At 37.0% G+C, this 19,379-nt stretch overlaps 1 protein-coding gene across 3 annotated transcripts in view; it reads right to left on the bottom strand.

Moving 5' to 3' along the window:
* Nucleotides 1-1,598: 1,598 nt before the first annotated feature.
* LOC118750895 overlaps nt 1,599-19,379 on the bottom strand; it is a 34,450-nt gene continuing 16,669 nt past the window's right edge. For all 3 annotated transcript variants that reach the window (XM_036485626.1, XM_036485627.1, XM_036485628.1), the window contains exons 2-10: nt 17,308-18,303; nt 12,590-12,753; nt 12,350-12,495; nt 7,901-8,106; nt 7,643-7,835; nt 5,548-5,779; nt 2,728-3,639; nt 2,525-2,664; nt 1,599-2,453 (exon numbers count right to left, since the gene is read on the bottom strand). In XM_036485626.1, the coding sequence (XP_036341519.1) occupies nt 2,253-2,453; nt 2,525-2,664; nt 2,728-3,639; nt 5,548-5,779; nt 7,643-7,835; nt 7,901-8,106; nt 12,350-12,495; nt 12,590-12,753; nt 17,308-18,200 (3,087 nt within the window). In that variant the 5' untranslated portion in view covers nt 18,201-18,303 and the 3' untranslated portion in view covers nt 1,599-2,252. The remainder of the gene's footprint in view (nt 2,454-2,524; nt 2,665-2,727; nt 3,640-5,547; nt 5,780-7,642; nt 7,836-7,900; nt 8,107-12,349; nt 12,496-12,589; nt 12,754-17,307; nt 18,304-19,379) is intronic.

The raw sequence follows: 19,379 nt of genomic DNA on the forward strand, positions 1-19,379 counted from the left end.
CTCTCACAACAATTTACTTATTATATACAACAATAGTCCCTAACTAACTAATTTAATTGTAATTTGAACAGTCTTTGTTTCGTTTTACTATGTATTACGCTAATAAATACCTACAACATTTTCGTTGTTATTACTATTTTATTTTTACTTAAAGTAAATATGTACTTATTTCTACTATTTAACAATTTTTTATATATATATTTATGTAAGTATTATGAAAACCTCATACATAATATATGTATGTATGTACGTACATATATACATACGTACATATGTACATGTAATAGAAGCGAGTGTAACGCTCTTACAAAAGTTATATATGTATGTAAGTATTTATTTAAATACACGGGCAGGTGAACATATTTACATACATGCATATGAAAACCTGTAAGTACGACTATAAAATCGAATTATTCCTTAATCATTTAAGTAAGTTTTTTATGCTCTCGCATTCACAAAGATATATAGTAGTTGCAACATTTATGCATGGCCACCCTTACATACATATGTACATACAGTTTAAATATCAAGAGAAATATGTTTAATTACATACATACATGTGCGTACATACAATACAATACATAAGTCCTTATATGCTTACGTACATAATTAAGCATTTGCAATTTAGGGCCAGTTTCTCATGTCTGGTTAACTAAGTGCAGGTTAGACATTGTTATCGATGTCTTCGACTTCATCCATACAACAGGGAGTCGATAACGTCGCTAAAGATGTTTAACATGTAGTTAGTGCTAACCAGACATTGAGATACTGGCCCTTACTCTCTTTTAGGGCCGTTTGCCCCATGTCTGGTCAATTCTAACTCCCAGTTAAACATCGTTATCGACGTTATCGACACCCAGCAGTGTTAACTAGACGTGGTGAAAACGGCCCTTAAGTAGGGTGTAAATTTTAAAATAAATACACATACATACATATGTACATGTATTTTGCTTTAACATACATACATATACAGATAGATAGACTATAGATTATTTTCAATTTGCATAAATGCAGTTGCATATGTACATATATATATATATGGGCTAATCCATGTCAAATCGACCAATGGTTGGAATCGGTCATTTTTGACAATTTCAGTATTTCCGAGAGTTTGCAAGTTTATTTTTTGACTATATATCTCAAAAACTATTATAGTTACAAAAACGTCAACCAATTTTTATCAGTTTAGTTCTTTTTTTTTTGTTAATTTAGATTCTGCAAAAAATATTTTTGTTAAAGCTCGAAAGTTCATATCGGTAAAAATACCTTGAAAATTGCAGGATCTTTTCAAATCAGTCAAAGTTTTAAAAACAAAGTTGCTTTTACGTTTTTTTAAATTGGATTTGTATTTTCAGATTTTTTTGATATTTGTTTTTTATATAGCCCCGAATATCAAAATAAAACGAGACCAGCAAAAAATTGTTGAACTATAATAGTTTTTGAGACCAAAAAAAATTAACTTGCAGATCCGGGAAATTTTTAACTCGCTAAAAAAATTTCTATTTTTTCTTGTGGCAGAACTTTTTTTTTATATGATAAACGAAAAGTTCTAACCAAAATCCATAAAAATCAAGAATAGTCGATTCCAAATATTGGCCGATTTAATATGGATTGACACTCATAAGTGACTATAGTATGCACCAGTGTACTGCACAAGCCGATTCATTTACGTTTTTAAGCTACTTGAAAAAAGTACAAGCGGAAGTATGATACACACTTTATGCACATACATAACTATGTACTTAATATGCATGTGCAATTTAAAAATCACTCATACGCTATGGTGAGACACTGCCAAAAGCGTAATTGATATGGCACCCTCACATTGTATGGTACGTATGTATGCATTTCACACATCTACAATGTATGTATGTATGCAGTGCATGCATACAAATGTACAACTGCTTTTCTTTTCCATTAAAAAATAAAAACTACATATTTTTAGAGATATTTTCATAAAAAATGAGGTAGTTGGCAACCAAGTGCCGACCATCTTGATAGATTTGTGTGGAGAATATCATTTCCGTTTCGCTTCTTGTAGAGGCGTCATTTGTCATAAGTATTTTTTGTATTCCTTGAATTGATGATCTTTCGTTCTGTAACCTGTGTTATCTATATGTATGCCATAAAAGTGTGAAACCTCAAACAAAAAATTCGATGCAGTTGCATCTTGCCGAGCATGCGTCTTGGCATTCGACCCATCATTGGCTACAACGAAATAAACATCACCATCATTTTGTAGGCAACAAAATTTAGTTTTCCCCCGTCTGCTCATCATTATCATCGTCACTATGTTGTTGCAATGGCATTTGTTGTTGATTACTTGTAAGTGACGCTAGCGGCGTTAATGCTGTTAGTGTCGTGGCTAGCATGCTTTCCCTCGTATTTTGTTTTTGAACCTCGTATTCACTTTTGATGTCTACGTAGATTTTACTTTGCATTTGGTGTTCCTCCTTAAAATTTAAAAACGTAAATAATTAGTAGTAAAATATGCAAAAACAAAAGAACACATCATCCACCATACCATTATTTCGTCAATCCTTCGAGTGGAATTAGGCATCTCGTACTTATTACTCGCGTCCCTTAGCTCAATTGCTGCATTCAGTTGTTCATCCAGCGTTCTACCTAATTGGTCCAAGGAGCTTGAAAGCACATGCTCGATTTCTGTATGTAAATCAATCAATTTGAATAAAAGCGAAATAATAATGGCAAAAACCTATTTAGTACCTGTGCTCTTTAAACGCTTTTTGGGTAGCCTTAATTCTTGACCGGACATCGCTTCGCTACTGCGCTTATTTCCAGCTACGTCTGCAGCAATGCCAACGACTGTGGCGTGTGTGGTAGGCGGAGGCGCAGGTGAAGAGCAGCTTGCTAGTTGACTTTCCAGTGTTTGACAATAGTTACAATAGTCTTCTTTCATACCCGCACATAAACAGCTGTCGCGAAGTGGAGTTGCTCCAGCCGACTCAGCTTGCAAATCAAATTGCGTTCCACCCTCACAGTCATCTGTTTCTTTCGAATGTGATGGTGTATTGCTTTGCAAGTGCTTAACTACAGTTACGTTGACTACATCTGCACCTTTCGATATGGATGTTTTGACGGAAGAAGCTTCGGGCGGCACCAGCGCAAGCGGTGGAGTTTTCGCTGATCTTCCGAAATGAAAGGCTGCCGCACGTATCGATGAGTATAGTGTTGGAGGGGTGGTGGTGGTGTTATAATGATGCATTGCTGCCGCAGATGTTGTTGGACCGAATTCTGGAGACATATGTTCGCTGCCATAACTCTCTGTGGACGAGTCGCCATCATCCTCTCCGTCTTCTGCCATTGGCGATTTTTGTAAGTTTTGTATAAGGCATAGAACCGCTTTTTCCAGTTGTTGGGGATTCTTCGAGGCTGGCTCATCCACGGAGGATTGTGGAATTTTCGTATTTACAATCATAGAAAATTTATTTTTCATCTCTTGAATTCGCTGTTTGCCCTCCTCTTCGCTGAGCAGTGTATTTATGCAAATGAAAGAATGCACCTTTTTTGTTTCTTTATGGACTTCCAGGTAGCCTTTTGAGCGCAGATAAATAAAGTGACCGTTGCGGGTTATGAGTCTGTAGGTGGACTCTCCAGATGAACTATAGCAATCGTACACTGCAAATACGCACCCACACAGAAGAATATGTATGAATGAATTGGCATATGCTTTTTAAAAAAACAATACACACATGTGTACAGTAACTCACATAATTGATCACACGGTGATTTTATAAAATAATTACCATGTTTCTCATAATAAATTGGTTTCGATATCTTTTCGTAAAAACTATTTTATACCATAACAATCAAAATTTCCAAATAAAAAAAATTTAATCTAAACTTCCAGTTTGAAGAATCTTGGTAGCGCCATTGATTTTTGGTGTTTTCTTTTTTAATTTTAGTCCCTTTAACTTCTTTATATAATGCATAGGTTTTATAAGAATTCTTGTTGATCTAATAAATTCGTTTCCAAAGACTGGAATCTTATGTACTTTGCTGCTTGTGCCACTTACTGCGATATAAACATTCTTAGCATTGCGTATAAGGTCATATCGATGATAATTTGTGGAATAACTGAAGCCTCCAACAAGCCAATTGGGAGACACCTACTTTTCGTCAATTTTAAAGCCGCTTCGGATAGCGCGAAGAAAAGTGGCCTGCCTCATATACCCGTAGTTGTGTATGTAACGCATACGCCCCGTAGCACCAATTGCAGTCTCTAACACAGTGCTGTCCAACCGGTAGTTCGCGACCTGTATTTTAGGCGCCCCAAAAACAAATATGTATGGGCAGAAGAATACTCTGTATCGAACTACGCTATTTCCGGTTGTAAATACGAAAGTGTAACTTGCAAATGAATGCTTCAGCGCGAGCTTTGCTCTTATGCGTGATATGAAAAAAAAAAATTTCAGAACCAAAATTTAATAAAAAAAATCACCGTTAAGTCCTAGCTACTTCCAACTTACACTTTAATAGGTTTGTTCGTCGAAAATCCAGCAAGAATTATCCAACACTCAAAACATCAGAGAGTAAGAAAAAATTTTCTCAAATTCTCTCTCATGTTGAGAAACTTGCAAATTTCTGCACGAACGCAAATTTGCAGGAATTTGCAAGTTTCCCTGCCAGCTGGCGTCCACGGTTGCATTTCAAACATAAACATTTTTTTATAGAATTTTTAAAATTCTTTCGGATGGCCAAAACCAAGATATACATGTATATTTCTTGTTGTTCTGACTTTCTTTAACATACATTTCAATTTCTTCATCGTACTAGCTGTCGGGTTTCTTAAATCGACTCTGGTTGCAATTGCATTCCGATAGCGAATACCATTTTTTTTTCGTCCGAATTAAGTTCAAATCATTGGAATTAACTAAATTAATTATATCAACAATTATTTACTTTTTGTTTTTCATAAAAAAAATCGCTCGTGTTTATAAATTTTTAAATTTAACGAACTAATTTATTCAAATTATTGAAGACAAAAATGCAACCATGCGCCACAACCACATGTTTTTCGTGTTTGCAAATTCTTGCTGGCAAAATTTTTTCCAGCAAGAATTTGCAACATCTCTCCAAGAGAACTGTCACTTTGCTCTCACAATTTTTGAGTGTTGGATAATTTTTTGGTCTGCACGAACGCGATTTGGGCAAAAATCGTGATAATTCGTACAAATTCGTACAAATTTTTTGCTCGACGAACAAACCTAATATATGTAATACAATCAAATGGGCTATAAAACTGCACACCGGAAAGAGGCCGAAACATTATGGTAAAAAAGTTGGAAATTTAGATGACATTTTTTTGAATTTGCCTAAATTGGTATAAAAAAGATTTTTATAAAAAAATAACGAAAACAATTTATTATAAAAAATATTAGGCCCTATTATGGTTGTCGCCTACGCTGACTACAGTATTTTAGCGAGGAGCACCTTTCCATAGGGCCGTTTGTAAAAAATTGCCAAGTGATCAATAATGTGAGTTACTGTATTTATAGCTCGTATTTGGGTATGCGATGTACTTACTTTGGCGCAGAGCTACAATAACCCATCGCACATCATCCTGGTGCATAAAGGTGAACGGACTCAAGCCTCGTACTTCGTCTGTCATGTAACCGGCTACAAGTCCAATTCTTTGGTCGCAGTCAATAATACTGCCATCAATTAAGTGTCTTGTTTTGTACTCCATTGAGTTGGCTGCCGTGACGCAGTTTATTACTTTGGGTAGACGAATTATACGCGCCGTTGCAATTAACACCTAAAGGAAAATTAGGGCAGGGTTATTTCATATATCTAAGGGTAACAGCGATGGTCACAATTATATTCACAAATTTAGTTATGTAGTATAAACAAGTTACATACATATATCTACATATGTACATACAGTAAATATGTAGAAACTATGTAAATATGAGTTAATTTTTGAAAATGTGATGACACAGTGTAAAAGCCATTTTAGGGACGTAATGATCCCAACTGGAATGGAATGTATTAGGCCCGTACGGTATAGCCAAAAAATATTTTGCCACTTATTTCTATCATTACAAAACTTCTCATAAAAAATAAATAATCATTAGGAGTCAAATCAGGACGCATATCGCATATTGGCGGTAGCTCCAAATACTTTTTAATGCATATTGATCGTTATGTTTCGACGCTTCCATTTTATATGTAGGTCTGAAACAAAAAATTAGCTGGGGGTGGCTAAAGAGTTAAAATACGGGGATTACGAATGAACTGAGTTGATACGCCTTCTATTTCTAATCAAAAAATACCTGATCCTGCAATGTTTTCAAGAAATTGTGCGCAACTTTCGAAATTTATTATACATAATACTGTAGTGTGTTCAAAATGTGTCTTTTACCTTCCGGACGAAATATTTCGTTGCAATCCGTTGCAAACCCCACAAAAGATTTCCTTCCCTACATTATTAACATGTTCCCAAAAATAATTATTTGTCTTTTCTGACTATAAGGAATTTCGAGTTAACAAGCTTTTTATAGAACGTCAAGATTTCCGACGTTAGATTGTCGATTTCTTACGTAGACCAGCGCCATTAAGAAACCTCACATAATGTAACAGATTGCCTGTGGAGATGTGCGGTTAAGCAGCATTTAAATAAGGCGATTTTCTAAGCGATTTAACATCGATTTCAACAAAACCGCCTGTGTAGATTGTGTTTAAATTTTCTAGAAAGCGATACAATCGCTTACAACTTTTCAGGCGATGTTAAAACGCTTAGGAAATCGCCTTGTGTAACTCAGACCCGCACGACCCTCGGTACTAATTTAAAATTGACCTGTATGGGCGGTATCGGGAAGATATGTAAAAATATGGCGGGCGGGACGGGACCAAAATCCTTTCCCGAAACTCCCGATAAAACCGCAACCCCCGCAAATTCACAAAATCATAATTAAAAACTACGTTTGAAATATGCATTTTTAATATTTCATTGAGACGAAAACGAACAGCAAAGTAAAACAAAATAATCGGAAGATGTCAGATCTTTCATTATTATTTAAAATTAATTTAAAAGACATGAACCTTCGATCGGTTTGTGAACCACGCTAGACACACAATTCGTTTCAATTTGTTATCCGTTTGTATCCTGCTTTAGAGATAGATATCGGGACCCACGGGACCCGCGGTAAAATTCTGAAAAACGTCGGGATGGGCGGGTTCGGGACTTAAAAATCCAATTTCGGGAAGGGCGGGATCGGGATTAAATATTTAGTCCCGTGCCCATCTCTAATTTCTAGTCGATTTTTCAGCGAACTAGCATCGCGCTATGCGATCATAATCACTACCAGCGATCAATTACACAAATTCTTATTTCAGTATCAATCGCTGCATCATCATTAACACCGCCATATGAATTTGTATAGTTGATCGCTTGTAGCGATTTTATTAGCATCGCGCGACGTGAATCCGCTAGGTCATGTACCTAGCCTTAGAGTTTTTACTATGCGACTAGCACTTTCATGCCTATCTGATATCCTTTCGTGTCAGACAATAAAAATAATAAAATATTAATTTAGAGGGGTTTCGTTTTCTTAATGGAGATAACATTAGCTTTCTTGCTGAGCATTTATGTATTGTGCATATGTATGTATTAACTTACAATATCATTTCCACTTATTGAGTGCAACGGTATCGTATCATCGCGAGCACGGGAACGTCGTATCATTGGTAGATTGGAGGGAAATGTGCTGACTTTAACGCCTCGCGGCGCCGCATCACTGCGTCTGAAATTTCCTTCTATCTTGACAATTTCATATGTAGTTGGTTCTGAACGGGGACCGGCCCGGGCCAATCTGTAAACGACGTACTACCATTTTAAATACACGTGTGTAAGTGGATATTTTCATTATCAATTAACCTAAGAGTGAAACTTCGCTTGTCCGCACGCAAACGTTTATCGATGTACTCCTCCTCCTCTTTGGTGCGAGGTCGTGCATCACCAGACTCATCATCGGCCTGTGTATCGAAAAGCTCATTGGCATTGGAAGGTATTAATTGTTGTTTCATTATGCTGTGATCTTCAGGATGGGTAATATTTAAAATATTTTGCCCGTATAAATCAGTCTGGAATATAATAAGAAAACGTGTACATATGTAAGTATGTGTGAGCATACAAATTTAAATAATAAATTTTAATATTTATTTACTATATTTAAATTAGAACAAGTAAGAAAGTCTAAGTTCGGGCGGAGCCGAACATTAAATACCCGGCGCAAGTATTAAATATATGTTTTTTCACCTTTCCGAAACCTTGCGCTAGATGGTAAGCCGGGGTGTATCAATTTTGAGTAAATTAGCGTCCTTCAATTTCGAAATATTGAAGTTTCAAGCATTTCTGAAATTTACCGTTCAATATTTACTGATTTATCGAAGATTTTGTATTTCTCTCCGTTATATGGGATGTGGGCGTGGTTATTGTCCGATTTTAAAAAGTTTCTGCGATTTTTTATGCTGTACCAAGGCCAACAACTGTGCCAAGTTTGGAAGAAATTGCTGCAGCGGTTACCAAGATATACACATGTAACCATAAGTGGGCGTGGCTACGCCCATTTTCCAAAAATTTATAATATTCTTATTTTTCATCTAAAACTTATTATAAATATCAATTTTGAGTGAATAATCTCCAGTAGTTACTAAAATATCGCAGTTTTCGTATTTCTGAAAATTACCGTTATATGGGAAGTAGGCGTGGTTATTGAGCGATTTTGAAAATTTTCGGCCATTTGATATGTTGTGCGAAGGCCAACAGCTGTGCTAAGTTTGGAAGGAATTGGTGCAGCGGTTACCAAGATATACACATGTAACCATAAGTGGGCGTGGCTACGCCCATTTTCCAAAAATTTATAATATTCTTATTTTTCGTCTAAAAATTATTGTAAATATCAATTTTGAGTAAATTATCTTCAGTAGTTACTAAAATATCGCAGTTTTCGTATTTCTGGAAATTACCGTTATATGGGAAGTGGGCGTGGTTAAAGTCCGATTTCGCCCATTTTCAATACCAACCTACCTTGGATTAAGGGAAACCTACGTACCAAATTTCGTTGAGATATCTCAATTTTTGCTCGAGTTATCGTGTACACGGACAGACGGACAGACGGACAGACGGACGGACAGACAGACATGGCTTAATCGATTTATTTTTTCATCCTGATCATTTATGTATACATTTGTCTATATCTATCTCGATTCGTTTTGGCTGTTACAAACAACCGTTATGTGAACAAAATTAATATACCCTTGTGCACAAGTGCGCTCGGGTATAAAAAGACCAAAAACAATTTTTAACGAAAACGATTTTTTGTTGCCTGAATCGATTCCTAATGCGGACTAGGGGCAACCGTTTAAGCAACGTGTTGAGGCAATCTGTTTCTCTTGTTCAATACACACGAGGCAACCATTGCGGCAACCTCAGTAGCGAGTGCTCTGTTATGAAATGGACATACGGAATAAAATTTTGTTTTCTACCAAAACACGCTTTCAGCTCAACTGTTTTCAATGAACTAAGCCAATAAACTCAATACCTCAATACACAACGACACACACGAGGCAACCGACACGGCAACCAACACAAAATATCAAAATATTTTGATTTTCGGGCGACGGTCGCGGTAACACGAGTTTCTATGCCCTGGTTGCGTCAACCGTTGCCTCGTGTGTAGTTATCATAAGATATTCAGAAATATGAACACCCGCTCGACGAGAATAGACAGATTTTTTTCTTCAAGAACCAAGCGTATACATTTTCTTTTTTTTTCATTTTGAAGAAGTCATGGTTTTCGAAAACAATTTAGTCCGGCAAAGGCTTCAGCTCTAATCTTTGCTACAAATTAACTTTTTGTGAATTTCCTGACCTCTATTGCCTTTTTAAAGAATTTCCAGTGACGGAGTTGTGTGTGGCGGCCGCTAAGACTGATTGGTTAGCGGTGCGTACTATCACACCGTAGGACCTGGGTTCGCTCCTCGGCAGGTATTGGCCATGAAACCGGCCATAAAAAAGCTTCACATAAAATGTATTTGCCTTTCGAAAGCGATGCAAAACTGCAGATCCCTTCATATGTGTAACAACATCAAGACGAACCTCACAATTGGCTCAGCCAAACGCCTAGAAAAAGTGTAATCGCCAAAATATTAAAAATATAAACAAGGACTGTAATGGTCGGCCGCAGTAAAGGAGACGTGATGATCAGATTTGGTATGTTATTTGTTGTTGGCCGGAAACTCCGACATCTTGTCCCCGATCAGTGAGCGTATTGTCACAAATCGCAACAAAAAGTAGTTGAACAATATCAGCTCAAATCCCCGAAATCTAATACGGCGATGTAGAGTGACATTGAATGCAGCTCTTAGCTACGTTCAGGTTGAGAAGGAACTCTCCGCGCCATTCGAGACCAAAATAAGATAACGTATGACCTCCTGAAAGCAAACTGTTTGGCAGTTATATTTTGAAATTGTGAAGGGGTTTGTCTATCCGGGATCCAGCATCAATACCACCTTTAACGTCAGCCTGGAGGTCAAGCGAACTCCTGCAATAGGTTACCACAAACTGGGTAGGCTTTTGAAAAGTAGAGCTCCCTTTCGACGAACAAAAAGCAAGCTCTAAAAATCTATCAAAATACCCATAATTTTATATGGAACTATTCTATGCAATATCTATGGCCACGTTTACATGGACGACGGGTAGCGACGGACCAAGAGCCACATAAGAAGAAGTTGGACAGAAGATGGATTTGTATAAGTATGTATTTAGTTGTTGTTGTTTTAAAATAACAGAGTTTCTTGTTTCTCCCATAAATTTAAAAATTTGTCTATTCAGCTTTCCTTTAAATTGATGACGACTCTATAAAATCTGTTGGAAAAAATGCTATCTATTAAATCTCATACGAGTATCGTAGCTACATATCGTTCCCTTAATATAGAAAGGCCCTAACTCATTTTATTTTGAAGTTAAGCTCTGGTAGATTCCTCACAAATGACTTAATCGAATTTAAAATCAACTACTACATCAAAAAATTAGTTTCTGTATTTATTAAAAACCAGTGTAATGAAAAAAAGTCTCAACAGAAGATCTGTAGTTTTTGTAAAGTTTAATAACTACTCTTTAAAGAAACAAAAATGTTAGATAGGACCTTTCTACATTAAGGTAAACGATCCCTGCAAAAAATGGGACTAATCCGGGATGACTCCGGGAGCAATCGCAAAGGAGCATGCGACTAATACCACTTTTGATCTCTTTATATGGAATGAACTGATCGATTTTGTTCGGGCATGTCCTATGAAGAGACTAATTGTTTACATTTATACCCGAAAGGGCATAAAAAGCGACTAGTCACTTTTAAAAATTAAAAAAAATTTTCGCCAGCTGAGATTCGAACCGGGGTGCTCAGTTTTGTTAGGCGAATACTCTCTCTGTATGCCAACGCCCCACATGAAATTTCATTGACTAAGAGCGTACATATCATTAAATCGTTAATAGTACCCGTTAGAGATGAGTTGGGGACTAATTGATCTCCATTAGTACCCGTATGATACCAGTTGGGACTAATTAATGCCCAATTGTACCCGATTGAGAGTAATCTCGGAATACTCTCTTTAGAAATTACCCTGCAAAAAATTGTGCGACTAATCTCTAAAGAGAGTATTTCGAGATTACTCTCAATCGGGGACAATAGGGCATTAATTAGTCGCAACTAGTCTCAAACGGGTACTAATGAAGATCAATTACTCTCGACTCATCTCTTATGGGTATAATTGGAGATCAATTAGTCCCCAACTCATCTCTAACGGGTACTATTAAGGATTTAATGATATGTACGCACTTAGTCAATGCAATTTCATGTGCGGCGTTGGCACGCAGAGAGGATATTCGCCTAACAAAACTGAGCACCCCGGTTCGAATTTCAACTGGCGCAAATTTTTATTTTTATTTTTTAAAAGTGACTAGTCGCTTTTTATACCCGTTCGGGTATAAATGTGAACAATTAGTCTCTTCATAGGACATGCTCGAACAAAAGCGAACAGTTCATTCCATATAAAGAGATCAAAAGTGGTATTAGTCGCATGCTCATTTGCGATAGCTCCCGGAGTCATCCCGGATTAGTCCCATTTTTTGCAGGGTAGTCGCACAGTTTTTTGCAGGGATATGTTACATATATGTATGTATGTATGTACACCAAAGCTTTCTTTTACATCAATAACAGTGCATTCATTCGAATTTGCACAGGGACAGATTGGGGTAGTTTAGAAAGATACAATCAGAGTTTTCTTTTTTAGTTTCATGATACAGATATTAAAAATTTCTTTTTACCTGACAATGCCCCAAATGTTGTTCAACGCTTGATGAGATTAGAACGATTTGGCCATGGCATGTTATTGCTAGGAAAAACCTATCCAGCATTTTCATTAATGATTCCGTGTATTGCGGGCGATTCTGATTTAGGCTTTCTCCAAATACTGTAAATTGTAAACAAAAATATGAGTTTTAGTTAAATACTTAAAAGTGCCTTATATTGTAGTTTGTTGTATAAAACATTTATGCAAAGCTTACTGTACTGCAATCGCAAACCATGGGCGGCAAACCGTAATACCGCTGTTTTATCCACGCGCCTGGGAGATTCTGCTACATGTGGCACCATTGTAGATAACTCTTGAATAGATCCATTCAGCTTATCACGTCTGTTTTTCTCTGCTCGGTTTCTTGCTTCGCGACCACTGCAAAATTAACAAAAACGATGCGAATTAATTAAGTAAATTAAAGCAAGTAAATCAAGAATCATCAAATATGGTTTGTTTGAAAAAAAAAAATGTTAACCATTTGAGATTCACTTTGATAGAAAATTCATCTCGCTATGTTTTTCACTTAACTCCATACATACATACTTATGTATGTGCATTGTAGGCATATGACTTTTTAACTATACATATGTATATCCTATGAGTAGAGATGAGGAATGATGAAAATCCAACAAAACTAATATTTTTGACAAAATTTGGCTAAAAACTGCAAATGTGATGCAGTTCAACAGAGCTCCTTTAAACGAACCGAACTGCATCAAAAATTTTATATCGAAAAAAAGGTGACTTGTTCTCTTTGGTAATTAACCGATTTATGTGAGCTAAAGTTCTTGACACAACTTTTGTTATGCCTAATGTACATACAAATACATACATAATCATTATTATATTAATCAGATGAATACAAATATAGAACAGGGTGAATAAACGTAAAGTTCAGAATTCGTGCTATATTTACTAGCCCCTTTATTCCCAATGTGTTGACAAATCTTGTTAAAATTGCTCTGTCATAACCGCATTGCCTAAAGTAGTATCCCGCAAAAATTAGCTATGAGAATTGTAATTTCGGCAAATTTTGCCATTTCGTCGGAATAGGACCGCAGATCTTGTAGTAGTATAGTATGTAAATCTGAATTTCTAGTTTTTCAGGATTCTAGAATTCAATTCCTGAGTCTCTAAAGGCTGGACTAGACATATTGAACTGCATGTCCCAAATGTACAAATATTTTAAAACTGTCTGATTATAGGATATCAAGGCTTTACACTTTCATCTTCCTTGTTATATTTATTCGTTCGCATTTAATTTCATACAATCTTTCATATTAAATTTAATGTCTTGTTTACATAGATTTAAGTTAATCTTTGTGAAAATGTATCTAATTTGAAGTATACCTCCAAAAGACTATACATAGTCTTACCTTGTACTACATGAGTGAATAAAATACCAGTTTGGCCGAGCTTTGATCGAAGCGCATATACTTTGCAAAGCTTTCAAGGTTTGGGTATCAAATACGGGTTATCTGGATAGCTGTAAAATTAATATTTTGCAAAAAAATTAAAAAATAATTTGGATTTTATAAAATAAGTAAATTTTTTACTTTAAAAATTATGAGTCAACCTACGCTGGAGATACGCTGGGATGAAGAGTACATATGTATCTTGAGCGTACGTTCACAAAAAGCTCATTCAAATTAACAAAATACAACTTTGTATTAAAAAAAACTCTGGCAAGACTCGTCGAAAATATTTTCGGACTGAAGTGCTCAGGAATACTTTTCATTTGATATCCATATTGCGTAGTTTTAGTTAAATTTTGTAGAGTCGAAAATATGCGGCAACCTTACATTAATATTCTGAGGGATAATATATAGGCAAAGCATTGTTTATAATAATATTACATACAAGTATTTGAGGTTTAATGGAATATACAGCGTGGCTCCGAATAACTGTCGCACAGGTTGTTTTTTTTTTTAATGAAAGGGTCCTTTATAGGTTTTGCGAAAAAATGATTTTTTATTTTCTTTTTAATTAGTTTTAAAATTTTAATCCCTTTTTGCATTTGCCAGCAGTGTAAACTTTGGGAGATATGTATGTAAGTACATGCGACACACAAGTCTTTTGTAGGTGTTTTTTTTCTTAAAGCCTGATTTTGGCAACTTAACTTAACGGAACATAGAACTTAGAAAATCAAAATGAAACAGATTCGACGTGGCATTACGTTACGTTAAGTTTCGGCCATTCAATTATAAGAAATATCCATTTATGAGAATGTCTTAGTGAGAGCCTGTAAGTTACGTTAAGTTGCCATAATCAGCCCATTAGACTTTGTATATAAAAGACCAAAAAAAGAAAAACTGTATAGGGTTGGTCGAATAAATGGCCCTCCTAGTCACCAGTTCCGAGTCTATTCGATTGCTGAGTATGAGGCCTTCTGTTGAACAAAAGGGGGGGTATGAAGGACTCCGCAGCGTCTGGGTTCAGGCCCTGGTCAAAGCAACATCGCAAAAAATTTAACCAAAAAGGTTTTTTCTTAACACACTTCGTGTGACAACATCATGGCGCATGGCACAAATCGGAGGAGAAGCTCGGCCAAACACTAACATATTTATGTGTAAGCGCCAATCTATTTTTATTATTATTATGAAGGTGGTGCCAAACTTAAACATAACCTTGCATGTTTTTTTTTGCAATTGGCGCATGCGCTCATCTGCTGATCTTTAAGTAGCCATTTAATGTGACTTGCAACTTTGAAATTAAATAATAAGCTCATTACTACACATAATGCTGCTTGGCTCTTGCCCCACAATAACTAGACAAAGTGAGTCGTGCTGTAAACAAACGCATCTCTGTGGATATACTTTCCTGAATGGGTTCTATAAAAAGAACTACATAACTATGTGTAATTATCATTGCGAGTAGAGAGTAATTGATTCGACATTACTCGTGCCAGTGTTCGTTGAAAACCATAGGGGTCGCTTATATTTTTGCATAGAAAATACATATGTATATACCAGAGAACAGCACGAGTGCCTATTTTTCTGACTCTAAATACATTCACTCTAAAAACATTTGCGTATGAAAACAAAGACTGGAGTGGGATATTTTCTCGTACCATTTTTACGCTCACTGCTTTTATGCGGTGGAAATATGCTCACAGCAAAAATAGCAGAGTGTCACTGTGATCACAAGTAGTTAGCACCAAAAGAAGGAAGGTCAACTTACTCAAACCCAAATTGGTTGAGACAGTGATTGAATTTGCACAAGATGCGAAATATCTAGGTTGATGTCAGACAATAGACTCAACTGGAACTGACATCTCACAACGGTTAACAATAAAGCCACGAGATCATTTTATGCTTGCCAAAGCCTCCATGGTAAATGAATGGGTTATTGCCAAAACTAATGTACTGGTAATTCAATACGGTGATAAAACCGATTTTCACTTATGCGGCACTAAGGCTCTAAAGTGTAATAATATACCTGTAAGATGATAAACGCCATGATCAGCGAGGGATCTCAGGTTTGGTACTTGAGGACCTAGATTTCAAAAAAGCGGTACATATATCCAACAAAATTCCAGGCGGAAAATTTCGCAATTGAAGTCTGTGTCCACGAATGTCTTCGCAGAAGGACTAATAGGGCAACAATAAACGTCTTGTCGGATAGCCAGGCAGCGTTAAGAGCTCTTGACTCTTGCAAAACGGTGACAAACTAGTAGACAGTTGCAAGATGGTGCTGGAAAAACTAGGAACCAAAAACAGAGTTACCTTGTGGTAACCAACAGTGCCTGATCAGCCCTTTGCCTTTCTGTGGTCGGTCCACAGAATACACGGCAGAGTTTCTAAGGAGATGGAAGCACTCGCAAATCGCAAGTCAATGGCGCACGACAAAGGGCAAGAGGCAATCCAAAAGATTCATAACTCCCTCTCGTGGAATCTCTGAGTGACTGGTAAATCTTAACAGAGAGGGCTTAAGAACTCTTACTGGGTACCTGATAGGACCCTGCTGGCTTGCTGAAGTACCATCTACACAAAATGGGACTCTCTGATGAGACGAACTGCAGATTCTGTGAGTCGGAAGAGAAAACCTAGGAACATTATCATGTGATTGTCTGCTTATAACTCGCCTTAGATTTATACACCTTAGAGAAAAATTATCATCGCCATCCAGAATCATCAATAGCCTAAGGTAGGAGTGACAATTTCAGGGTTACAGGTTACAGCGCTTAATGCCATTATGCCCCATTATTATTATCATTATTATTATTATTATGATACTCGCGTATGAAAAGAGTATCAATGCGATGTTGCGCTGTACTCGTGCCGTTCTCTGGTATATACATATACATACATAGATACATATGTGATGCGGTTCATTAGCGTCCTGCTGAGTTAAGATGCTAAATGCGTAGGTTGTCGGCGTTGAAGCTCGTGCAAGTATATCCGCGGAATTATTCCATTCCTTACTTAACGCATTCACATACAAAGTATAGCGCCAGCACGTGATACAAATGCGACAGCGACCACGAATCCCTCAAAATATTGAAAAGTATGCGAAGTATTCGCAATTTTCAAAGGGAGACCCTATGGAATATCTATGTGCATATGTATATAGTATACGATTTTTGTGCATATGCAAAATAGGTTTTATCATTCGTCCACTGCTTAAGGAAAATGCTTGATATTATGCAACGTTCTCTGGCGGCCAAAAACATTGCAAAAATGGATGTTCTATGTGAAAACATATTTCGCCAGAGTGTATGGCGAACTATTTTTGCTTGCTTGTAAGGTTCTCCGATCTAGTGTACATAAATACACAGATATCGTTATCTTTATTCAGCAACAAATTTTCCATTTTATAGGAGAAGCAAAAAATAATTTAAAAATAAAATCAAGAATAGATAGAGCTTTTTAAAAAGTTGTTTTTGGTACTAACACTTACAAATTTTTTAGTGAAGGTGATAGCACTCACCTGTTGGAAAGCTGCAGCATATCCAGCATTGGGTCGTGAGAATAGCTGCCGTAATTAGGGTACCGATGGCCACCACCGTAAGTTCGATAGCAGCTACTCGCTGAGCCGTATGGTGCATTTGGGTACCACATATTTGGATGGTAACCGGATGGGTGCGGGTATTCACTATATAGTGATTGTTGTGCTTGTGGGTGTGGATGGGGCCGGGCAAAGTTGTTATTGCTCATTCCATAATGCGTCGGCGTCAAGGGCTGTCCATAGGAAGCGGAAGGCGGATGCATAGGACGTACATGTGGTGGAGGGAGCGGTGAATTGTAATTGCATTGTAACGTGGACGGTGTTTCAAACATCATTTCGCTGGGTGAATATTTTATATCTTGCTCAATGTTGTTGTTGTTGTTGTACGCATGCGAAGCTGGCATTCGATTGGAATTCGTAAGAGCTTCAATGGTAATTGTGGATGCTACATCAGCATCACTCAGTGAATCGGTTAATTGGAAAAAGTCGGTGCTCCTCAATTCAGATTGAAATGTGTTCGTAAGAGGTGCTGGCCTATTGGGTTGACATGCTTTATCATCTATCACATCCGATGCAGAGCACATAATCGATGATGGTAAATTTGAATCAGTCAAGGTACTCGCGGAAAATTCAGCTGCATCTAAGGCGGATATATTATCATCCATGAAACCATCGTCATTTTCCCAGATCCGACACTGGAAGCTATTGCTGGGATTATCTTCCTCTTTATCTATAGATTCCAAAGCGGGGTGGTTCTGCGATTTAAAGCTGTTTGGTGACGTAAGTGCCACATCTTCAAGATTATACGGAATGTTTAACTTAAAATCCTCTTCTTCCGAAGTAGCAGTTTCACTGCGTGTCTCAGAAGTGCTCATTATGACGGACAACACTAGAGCCGTATACGGAATAGGTATTCATTCATATGTTTTCAATCCACATTAAACGGATGCAACATACTGTTCCTCTCGAACCAATAACCTGTGGAAATAACGAAAAAAAATTGCATTAATGATTATGTTTGGTAGTAATTTATATTCATATGTACATTAGGGTGATTCGCCACAAATAGTTGCGGGTTTTCCACCGGAATTATAAAACTTATTATAATTTAAGTTAGACCTATTTACAAATCCCTAAAAAAAAAGTGTCGTTATGTCTTTTAATTCCGTGGAAAAAAATTTTAAAATTACTCAATAAATAATTTTTTATTTTAATGCGGATTCATCATTTTAGTTCAGAACTTTTCTTCCATGTGGCTTTTGTTGTCAATAATCCTTACACAGAGTAAAGTTACATTCATTTAAGAAGGTTTAGTTTTTCGCCGATAAAGACAGGTCCTACTACTACGAACGCGGAACTATGAAGCTCAGCGAAAGCTGGCAAAATATCATCGAGCATAGCGGATAATATATCATTGAATTATCCTTTATATTTATATATGTAAATAAATTTCTTTGAAAACTACATAAGGAAATACGCAATGACTTTTCACATAACCCAATACATTTTCTGGGGGATATTTCCGGGTTCTGGATGTCACCAAATTCACCAGCGAGTGACCAAAACCGAATCTTTGCATCCGGTTCAAGCAGCTCACGACTTTAGGTGTTAACACTAAATATCCTCTGTGTAGCAACCGAACACGCATTTGGAAGCGAGCTAATGTGAGAAGGCAAACCGCCAATAATAGGTTGTGCGTTGGGCTTGGGTTCCGCCACGGTAAAAAAACGCCAAAGAATAGTTCAAACTTGCCTCGGTTGAGACTTATTCTTTTGAGAACGAACGAGTACGCGCAACTTACAAAATTTTGTTAGGGTCGTTGATGTCTTCGGAAAAGACTCAGGCTGACATCGGCGTCATTCAATAAATCCGCTAGAAGGGCAAGGTAGACAAAACAATGGGCCTTACGACGTCTATCACAGCTGCCATGTGTAGGTGCGCAAGTTCGGTGTCGGATTTGTGGTGGGAGAGAGACTCCGTCTCCGAGTACGAAAGTTCACCCCGCTGAACGAGTTTATGGCCACAATCCTCATCAAAGCGATATTCTTCAACAT

The sequence above is a fragment of the Rhagoletis pomonella genome, unplaced genomic scaffold, assembly GCF_013731165.1.
Source record: "Rhagoletis pomonella isolate Grant_MI unplaced genomic scaffold, Rhpom_1.0 Rhpom_scaffold_00442, whole genome shotgun sequence".
Classification (NCBI taxonomy): Eukaryota; Metazoa; Arthropoda; class Insecta; order Diptera; family Tephritidae; genus Rhagoletis; species Rhagoletis pomonella.